This window comes from Macrobrachium rosenbergii, chromosome 23 (genome assembly GCF_040412425.1).
Source record: "Macrobrachium rosenbergii isolate ZJJX-2024 chromosome 23, ASM4041242v1, whole genome shotgun sequence".
Taxonomy (NCBI): domain Eukaryota; kingdom Metazoa; phylum Arthropoda; class Malacostraca; order Decapoda; family Palaemonidae; genus Macrobrachium; species Macrobrachium rosenbergii.
Window position 1 is genome coordinate 8,774,875 of NC_089763.1, and position 10,529 is coordinate 8,785,403.

General features: G+C 36.4%; 1 protein-coding gene across 1 annotated transcript in view; it reads right to left on the minus strand.

Moving 5' to 3' along the window:
• LOC136850999 (uncharacterized) overlaps positions 1 to 9,976 on the minus strand; it is a 60,204-nt gene extending 50,228 nt beyond the window's left edge. Inside the window, exons 1-2 of the mRNA XM_067124973.1 lie at positions 9,914 to 9,976; positions 1,837 to 2,022 (exon numbers count right to left, since the gene is read on the minus strand). Coding sequence (XP_066981074.1) covers positions 1,837 to 2,022; positions 9,914 to 9,976 — 249 coding nt within the window. The remainder of the gene's footprint in view (positions 1 to 1,836; positions 2,023 to 9,913) is intronic.
• Between the last annotated feature and the right edge of the window lie 553 nt (positions 9,977 to 10,529).

Below are 10,529 nucleotides of genomic sequence, written 5' to 3' on the forward strand. Positions count from 1 at the left end.
GCACTTATCGTGATTTATATGAAAATATGTCACAATTGAGTTATTTTTTGTTGTATTCTACATGAAATTGCACACATTTTCATATATTAAACTTTATGTAACGGCTAATAGAAAACAGTGTACAAATTATGACAAAGTGACTAAAAAATTTCTGAGATTTTCAGCAGTTAGCGAGGATATAAGGAAAAAGTGTTTTTCAAAAATGCACCATAAATCGAAATATTGTGCTAGAGACTTCTCGTTTGTTGCAAAATGAAGGTAAGTGATTGAATATTACTAGAATGTAAGAGTTTTAGCTTACAACTGCATTTTTCGACCATTTCAGTAGAGTCAAAGTTGACTGAAGGATTAAATTTTGGCACTTATCGTGATTTATATGAAAATATGTCACAATTGATAAAAGCTACAACCATGAGTTATTTTTTGTTGTATTCTACTTGAAATTGCACACATTTTCATATATAAAACTTTATGTAATGGCTAATAGAAAACAGTGTACAAATTACGACAAAGTGACTAAAAAAAATTTCTGAGATTTTCAGCAGAGTTAGCGCAGATGTAAGGAAAAAGTTTTTTTCAAAAATTCACCATAAATCGAAATATTGTGCTAGACTTCTCGTTTATTGCAAAATGAAGGTAAATGATTGAATATTACTAGAATGTAAGAGTTTTAGCTTACAATTGCATTTTTCGACCATTTCAGTAGAGTCAAAGTTGACTGAAGGCTGAAATTTTGGCACTTATCGTGATTTATATGAAAATATGTCACAATTGATAAAAGCTACAACCATGAGTTATTTTTTGTTGTATTCTACATGAAATTACGCACATTTTCATATATAAAACTTAATGTAACGGCTAATAGAAAACAGTGTACAAATTACGACAAAGTGACTAAAAAATTTCTGAGATTTTCAGCAGAGTTAGCACGGATGTAAGGAAAAAGTTTTTTTCAAAAATTCACCATAAATCGAAATATTGTGCTAGAGACTTCTCGTTTGTTGCAAAATGAAGGTAAATGATTGAATATTACGAGAATGTAAAAGTTTTAGCCTACAATTGCATTTTTCGACCATTTCAGTAGAGTCAAAGTTGACTGAAGGTTGAAATTTTGGCACTTATCATGATTTATATGACTATGTCAAAACTGATAAAAGCTACAACCATGTGTTATTTTTTGTTGTATTCTACATGAAATATGTAAAGGCTAATAGAAAACAGTGCAAAAATTATGATATGTAAAGGCTAATAGAAAACGGCGCAAAAATTACGACAAAGTGACTAAAGAATTTCTGAGATTTTCAGCAGAATTAGCTGATGCTTTCTTTTGGGATAAGAAAGAAATTTGCGCATGCGCAGCTGGGTCACGCTTGTAAACAAAACAACAGCATGATCCATGAACTTCCAGCATCCCTCAAGGCGCGATTTAAAATTTTTTGCAAACGAGGCCTATAAGTATTTTTCCGCGAATATTTAAAAAAACTTTTTGTAGGTGACGTATGTTACGTCCACTCGGCACCCGACAGACAACTTTTGTCGACGTAAAATATGTCCAGTCAGCGTTAAAGGGTTAACCTGAATCATGACCTTTTACTACAATGCAAGAAAATCCTTAACCTAAATCCTGAACCTTTACTACAATGTGGGCAAATCTATTACTAGTTTTACTTCTTTGAGCTCATTCACACTCAACAGCAGCAAATGAAAAAAAATATTTATATCAGTAAAAATATTAAATAAAAATATAAAAAATGAAATGACCAAACATCACCATTTTTCAAGTGGAACCCACTTTCTTGATTTGCATTACTTTTTCAAAAGGGCAATGAAACTTACTGGTTTTTCAGCTTTGTCAGCACTTTCTACTACTCTGTCTAGGCTTTTACTGGAGAAATTGCCAGGAAGGGGTTCATCTAAATTCAGAGCTGAAAAATATAAATTATCATAATAAAATATATTACTTGAATAATTACCTACAGTTAAAGATAGCTTACATCCTTGCACTGGTAGGTGAGATAAGCACTCAAATAAAGAAGAAAATCACTTAGTTAACCCAGATGACTGCCTAGTTCACCTGTTCTCCATAAGGTGTGTCTAAAATGTTTTAGTTCTCGTCAGAATTTTTCTTGACAACCCATAAGTTGTGGGGAAGCTGGGAAAGTTCTACTTGAACCTGTTAAGCGTCACCAGCAGTATATTTCGGTCGCCTGAATCCCATATCACACCACCTTCAACGGAGTAACATGTTCTCCCTCTTTCAATGCTAGTGCCGCACTGATCAAGCTCAGAAATACACTTTACTCTTATATAAATTGTAGGAACATCATTTGGTAACACTATGAGCTAAATTAGGGGTAAATGGCAACTTTTTTTGTAACGGAAGAAGTCCGGCAGAGGACTTCTACCTGTTGCCTCCTGCTATGCTTCAGGCATTCATCGATAAATGACTGATTTCTTTTTGTTCTGATCCCATTTATCCCCCATAATGAGTGTTCCAAAGCGAAAGAAAAATCTTTTGCCTGAAGAGATATTGTCACTACTCAATGTAGACCTGATGATGACTACAAGACTCAGAGTAGCAGCTCAGAAGCCTCTAACATAGACTGAATAAGATTTATCAGATTCTGAAAAAAAAAAACCATAATTTAGATTCAAGCACCGCATTGTTAAGTGACTGGACAGTAACCAATACAGAGAGGAGTCCCTTTACTTTCCACTTGCCCAAAGCTGTGAAATTTATTGTTCAAGGTGAGTGAAACCCCGTGGAGTTTTTCTTTTAGAAGTGTTTTAGATCAGTGGTTCCCAACTTATGGTCCGCGGACCGGTGCTGGTCCGTGGTGCATGATTTGCTGGTCCGCCAAATTGCTCTACCTGTTACTTATCATTTTATTCATAATCTAAGAAAAATAATAATCTGTAAAACTAACTTTATACATTTTTATTTCAAGTAAGCAGTTGTTATAAAAAAAATTAAATATATTGAGTGTGACTATTAATTGTATATGCCTATAGGACAGACATACTACATAAGAGATGTACAATCAACGCCCGTTAATAGTGGCGCCACTCCCCCTCCCCCACCCGATGGTGAGCAGTTGTCCGCCTCTCAGCACGCCTGATCTTGAGGTATCGGGAAGCAGGACTTGCCGCAGGGTTTGTTTTGGTGCAGTCATGTCTAAACAAACTTCCGTAATTAGTTATTTCAACAAATCAAAGGCAATTTCAGCAATTGATAATGGCCACAGGATTAACAGTACTGTATTAGTGAGCGATGATGAAGACTGCAACGAAATTTAATGCAACTGCTAACATCACAGGTCACTCCGTCAGTGATGAGATGCTCACGTGAACAGCGTCATGAAGGAAGGGACAAGTGAGCCTCCAACTAAGAGATTAAAAAAAGACGAGCTAGCCGTAGTTTTGTTCGGAAATGTGATTCTTCATATACAAAATTTGGGTTTACTAAAATAAATGAAGGTGAATGCGACAAACCCAAGTGCATAGTATGTGGCATTATTCTTTCTAAAATGATGCACTGAAACCGTCCAAGCTAAAAAGACATTTAAGTACAAATCACAGTGAACTGGCAGTGAAACCTAAGGAATATGTTGAAAGAAAGCTTAAGGAACTTAAGTGTGAAAGAAAAAGCCCCCAGAAATTTGTCTCTACAAATCAGGCTGCATTGAGAGTTTCTTACAAAGTGTCGCTTCGCATTGCAAAAGCTAAAAAGCCTTACATACAGTATTGGAGAAGACTTAATAATGCCATATGTGAAAGATATATTATGTGCTGAAATGTTTGGCGAGTCATCTCTCGCTAAGATTTGTGATAACATATCCCTATTAAATACTACGGTAACGAGGAGGATTGGTGAATTAGCAGATGATGTAGAAACAGACTGAATATAAAATCGCCACTTCGTCTTGCACTTAGTGACATTGAACCACGTCTTGAGAAGCTTGTTTCAGCAAAGCAAGCACAGAAATCTCACTAATTTAGCTACCCTGGTTAAGCTAACTAATAAGTGTTTTTGATTGCCTTTATATTTAGATCCTCTTGGATTTCTGGGTCTTATATACACTCAAGAATCAGTTAAATTATAAATTATAATAGTTTTGCACAAACATGAAATTATATAAAATTTGAACGGTAAAATATGAAGCATGATTTGGATAAGTGTATTTTTATTGCTTATATATATAGGCCTATTTCTCATTTCATTTGTTAAATATGAAATATTACATTTTGGTGTATTGATAGTTCCTTGCAATACAATTGAATACATGAATCTGTCACCATGACTCCCATTTCTACTGTAGTATTTTTTTTACCACCATGGCATGCATTTGATTTGGAGTTTTTTTCAATCAATTTGCTTTTTATAATGTGAAACATATAATATACAATTATACATTATGGTTACATGGCATTCTCACATAGAAATTTGAATTGCTAAAAAAGTAAATAAAATATTTTGAGGATATGTGCATTTGTTATGTCTTTGGTTGTTTTTGATGATTATTTGGACTAATTAAATGCCAGTGTATGCCTGGATGTATGTACTGGTCCGCAGAATTTTTTTTTACTCTCTTGACTGGTCCATGAAGTTGAAACAATTGGGAACCACTGTTTTAGATGATGAAGTCATGGAGCACATTGTAACAGTAACGAACAGATTTGCAGACCAATTTCTATACGAATATATAGAAAGTTTCACTACAATATCAGGTGCACTAATACAGTAAGAAACAAATGTAAATGAAATGAAACCATTTACTGCTCTACTTGCGCTATGTCACAGGGAATGGCGTAAGAAAGAATAATTTTTTCCCTTTTATGTTTCATGCTTGTAATCTGTAAGATAAAAAATGCAAAATAAAATCTTTCATCCTTTCTCATTGTACATTATTTATTATCCTAATATGTTTATACAAAAAACAATATCAGTGTAATAAAAAAGAACATATAAAAAAGCCTAAAAATTGGCAGAGACCAAATGCCTGCTCTGTGAGCAAGAAAATGCGACAATACAGGAGCAGCAACATCTCCTATAAGTGACACTTAACAGGTTAAAAGTAGGTAAGAAACCAAACACAATATTCTATTATGAACACTTACATAATTTGGGATGAATCTGACATACTATATAAAAAATAGCTGATCTCCATATTGACAGAGGAATGGGGATGAGTGGTTAGACAAGAAGCCACTCAGCCAAGTAAACTACAAGTTTCTTACTTGAAACCCAAATCATTTTAACCTGACTTGGGATCCTTCCTGGAAAGTATTGCTGCCAGAGGATGAATCCCTCTCACAGAGTAAGACTCTCGAGTACAACAAGGTAAGAGTAGCCTTACGGAGAAAATCACCTCTGCATAAGTGGTGTTAATGAGACACCCCAACAAATGACAGTACAAAACTAAAAGAATACTTATTGCTCCAAAGATAGGCTCCTATAAATATAATACAGTATACCCTCATACTCTCCATCACCCAAGAACAGGCTTTAAAATTCAGGAAAGAGAATACATGGCAGCACTTTCATTCGGTTAAGGAAAAGACTATGCATGCTATGACTTGAGACTAAGGGCTTTGCAATTTTCGAAAGAAATTTCCACGTCTTTAAGGTAATGTATGACAAAAACAGAATTAAACTTCATTGTGCTACAGAATTAAAATCCGTTGTGCTGAGTTAACTTCACCCTCTGTGCTGAGTTAACTTCACCCTCCAGACAAATTTTCCAAAAAATTACATGAAGCAGCAATATCCTTCACATTATAAATACTTACCTTTAGCAAAATTAACAGATCAGGATTAAGATTTTCAATGATTAATTTGACCAACAGTGAATGAAGGACTTCATATTTTTGAGACAGGAGTGTTAAGCCTTTAAACTCCACAAAACAATGGGTTAACTTTGCCTCTAATAGGATTTAATGTATCCAAGTACTGTAAAATTTAATTGCCCTTAATGGGCCTAAAACGGCCTCTTCCTCATTACCCACAAAGGAGGACAAGTTCAGAATTCTGACAACTCTTGAAGGAAGTTTTGCCTTGATGTCATTCTTTGCTTTGGAAAAAGGCAAAAAGAAAAGAATAGCATCTCCACTGAAAAAAAAAACCTGTTTCATGAAAATGCCTGCAAATATCAGTCACTAGAGCTGACAAAAAGTGTGTCTTTGCAGTTAAATACTTCAAAGAAACCATTTCCAAGGGCTCATGCTGGTCAAAACTTTAAGACTACATTTAAATTCCAAAACAGAGGTTGATTTTGGAGTCTGATGAGATCTGAAGACCTCTATAAGGTCCAGACTGTCAACGAAATCTATCTGAATATGATTCTGCAGAGGAAAACATTGACCTATATCCTCTAATGGTAGAAATCAATAGCTTCCTAACATATTGTAAGAAACAGAAAAATCTGATAGTGTTATCTTTACAGGTATGGGCGAAGGACATCCCCCAGTGACACCAGGAGCAACAGACACACCATTGCCTTTAATACAAATCAGAGATTGAGTCTCTTTTTGACTTTAGCACAGGCTCCACAGACACCTTAGAAACACCTGACACTTGCAAGAGATAATTTATGGTCTCCATGCAATCAACTGAACATGTGGAGGCTTTGATGAAACTTCAGGGCATTTGGTTATTTGAGTAAGTTTTTCCTGAAAGGAAGGATTCGAAGATCTACCAACAGAGACAGGTCTAGAAACCATTCCATTTGTGATCACCATGGGACTACTAGTCATCCTAGAGTTCCTGGACTCTCTTTGTTAGTTGAGAACTTTTCTTATGGTTGCAATGGGCAGAGAGGCATATGAATCTAACCATGACCAGTCCTGGAGAAAATCATCCACTGCCTAAGCAATGGTGGTTTGTGACTAGGAAAGTTTTATTACTAATTTTTATCATATATAACAGACACCTCACACGTCTCGAACTGTCGACCTAACCGCTCAACTCTCCTCGCTGCTGGGAGAAAGGGAGCTGGGGATTTGGTACGATACATGTACACATGCACTACCGGGGTCTAAGCGACGTCAGACAGGGCAGCCGATCGAGGCTACGGTATACCCCAACGCCAAATCAAAGACCTTCAAAAGAAGGCATCGTGCTTACCCCAAATAAAAAATGGGAAAAAGCACGTTAAAGAAGAAGAAGAATCATATTTGATTAATTTTGTAAATTATTTTTGTATATTGTTTAATGGTCAACTTCACCCAATGAGTTATAAAAAGTTTCCTTTCTGGCTGGTAGCCAAGAGATATTTCTTGTAGCCCCAACAGCACCCTCATAGGAAAGTGGCTGCCAACTCTGCAAACCAAATGAATGAAGATTATTCTTTACTTCTACATATTGTGAATTCTTGTCTTCCAGCCTCAATTCAAGGTCTGTTTTTTATGTAAACTGACTGAAGCAATTTTGCGTAAAACTGAGCCAGGGTGTTGCATTCCCCAGTAACTAATCTGAAAATTTCAACATTCATCATGGTGTTGGGTTGCCAAGGAACTATTCTGAAAATTTCAAAATTCATATTACAGGCAGTCCAGGGTTATCAGTGGTCTCGGTATTGGCGATCCTGTTTTTTGCCTCTTGTCTAGCGATGAAAATTAGTGACTTTCGGCGCCAATATGCACCAATTTCCGCTTACTGGCGCCGATATATACCTAACAGAGGCGCCAATCTACTGTTACCAGCACCGATACTCAGTTATAGGCACTGATGAGTGCTAAAAATTGCAGATTTTTGGTTATCTGCGATTTTCACTTATTGTCAAGCAATCGGAATGGGACCCTTGCTGATAACCAGGGACTGCCTGTAAGTATTTAAGTAGGAACTTCAAAAATTTGTCTATGGACAGTGGTGTGAAGAATATTGTAAATGCACAATTGCTGAAGTAGCTGGGCTATTTCATATATAAGATGGGATTTCATAGTACAGGCATATTGCTTGCAAATAAATTTTTAACATAAGCAGTGTATAAGTACTAGCTGTATGAATGTGTGGTTGTATGTGCGTGTGTATATATCAGTAATAAATATAAGTTTTAAGTGAAATTCTTACACGTGGGAATATTCAAATTGCTTAACATATCTACCCCACCTGTATATATTTTGACGCCCAAAATGGGGCAACTCAAGATTAGGAGTTGAGGGATCATGGAGTGGGGAGCAGGTCAGAGGTAAGTGTAGTTGTGATTCTGTCAAGTGAGAGTGAGTAAAACTACAGAAAATGGACAAAATGCAAGAGGAAATCAAGACTTTGAATGATGAGTTGGTAAAGAGAGTGAATATGAAAGGTTGTGGAAGAAAAATGGATAATTGAGAATGCTAGTAAAGCAGATGGAAAAGAACATGGGAAAAATGAATGTGCATCAGAAAAAGAATGGAAGAAAGGATGGAAAGTAAAATGGCTGAAATGACGAGGAAGCTTTTGACTATACAAGGTGCTGCTTGAGGAGAACAAAAGAGTATGTAGAAGAAAAAAAAGGTAGCAAGTGAATGAATCTGCAATGTCAGTGAATGAAAGTGAAGTAGGGTGTAGGGAAAGGATGAAAAAAGAAAAGGAAACATGATTCTCCATATATATCAAGATAAATTGTGAGGAAAAGACAAACAGCAGTGAGGGTGAGGTGTGAAGTGACTGAAAGCAAGTAGGAACTGCACAGAAGTGTTCTGACTGGGGAAGTCTCTTGGATAATAAAATTTACTATACAATCACTACTCAACTTACAAACAAGTTACATTATGGATGGCAGTTCATATCTTGAATTGCTCATAAGTTGGTTTTTAATATGTACTGTAGTGCACTCTTACTGTTGATGTTTACATTCACGAGTTAACTCAGGAGTCATAGATTATACTATTTTCACTGCTATTTTTAAATCATGCAATATTATCAACAATTACCGTACTTTGTCTGCTCATATATCTGAATGTTCATAACAAGAATGTTCGTAGAGAGAGAGAGAGAGAGAGAGAGAGAGAGAGAGAGAGAGAGAGAGAGAGAGAGAGAGAGAGAGAGAGAGAGAGAGAGAGAGAGAGAGAGAGACCTTATTCAAGGAACATGAAAAATTTTATTTGGAAAAGTTCAACAAGAATAAAATGTTATGGATGAGAGAGTTAGGAGATTAGGATGATTAGCCGAGTTCTACAAAACTATTATGTGTAGGCAACCACAAGTATGATGTGGTGAATGAGAGGATTATTGAACAAGCTAAATGAGTGAAAGAAAGTGTAGTATATTGGAAGAACAATGAACCTGAGGATGCATGAATGGGAACAAATGAAAATTTATAAATGTATGTGCATCAGCAAGGAAAAAAATTGGTGATCATAAATGTATGTGCATCAGCAAGGAAAAAAACTGGTGATACAATGATTAACTAGAAAAAAGCTTTAAATAAGAAAATTGGCTACGGTTGTGGATCAGGAAATGTAGGAGAAATGACAATGAAAGGAGGCTACATGCAGGTCAGAAAGTAAAATCTTACAGAGTTGCATTACTAAATGATACTGTTTGTGTGAAAGGAAATTTTCAGAAGACTACTATAGTCAAGGAATGGATAAAAAGCCACTTTTCTGGGATCGCCCTGTGTCGCTGAGTGAAATGTCCTTATATAGCACACATTTCTAGGTATAAATATTGCTAGATATACCAGAGAAAAAGCTATACAGCTAATAGGATGCCAGAGTTACTACCTCTGGTTCAATACATCCTTATAGGATGTCGGTATGTCATCTAGGAGCGAGTGGAAGCCACTACCACAGATGCTTAACCCAATAGATTCCTCCTCTCCAAAACCCCTCTACCTAAGAGGTGCCGATACAACGGTCCTTCACCACTCGCTACTACTAATTCTACCCATAATGCACCATCAGCTTATAGCACGCTTTGAAAACAACTCACGTTGGTTTTTCGTGGTGCCAATTCTGCATCTTTTTCTCTTTGAGGATTATTTTGTTTCTCCATGATGGCTTCAGTTGATCAAGGCGCATCTTCTTCCAAGTTGAGTATTCAATTTTGAATGTTTTGGGACTCGATCGGGTTAATTAAGTCCCGTTTGTTATTTACGCCTGATCGGCTCCGGGCCGCCATTTGAATATCTTGTTCGTTTTAGACGATTGGCGACTGTCCACAGCTTTATCATGTGAATATCTTCTTTCGTTTTAGACGATTGATTATTAATTTATTATGATCCTGTTAATGATAGTTTCAATTTTCGCTCGATCTGGAGCGATCGGCTATTATTATTATATTTAGCTTTCCTTTATATGGGTGCAGGCCCTTCCTCCCTGACCAGTTGATTCTTCAATCTCGGAAGGGCGGTTCGGTGCTAGCGCTCTTTCTCGTTCATTATTTTGGCGCGTCCTAGCCTACCTGTCCAGGAGTTGTCTTCGGGAGGTTAGGCTAGGCGATAGATATTATTGTTATCTTTTCGCCTTATTATCTCACCCCCATTATATCAGTCTTTAATTTCTTGGCTCTCCCTTTGGGGCACTTTAGAGCGAAGCTCATTTGCCCC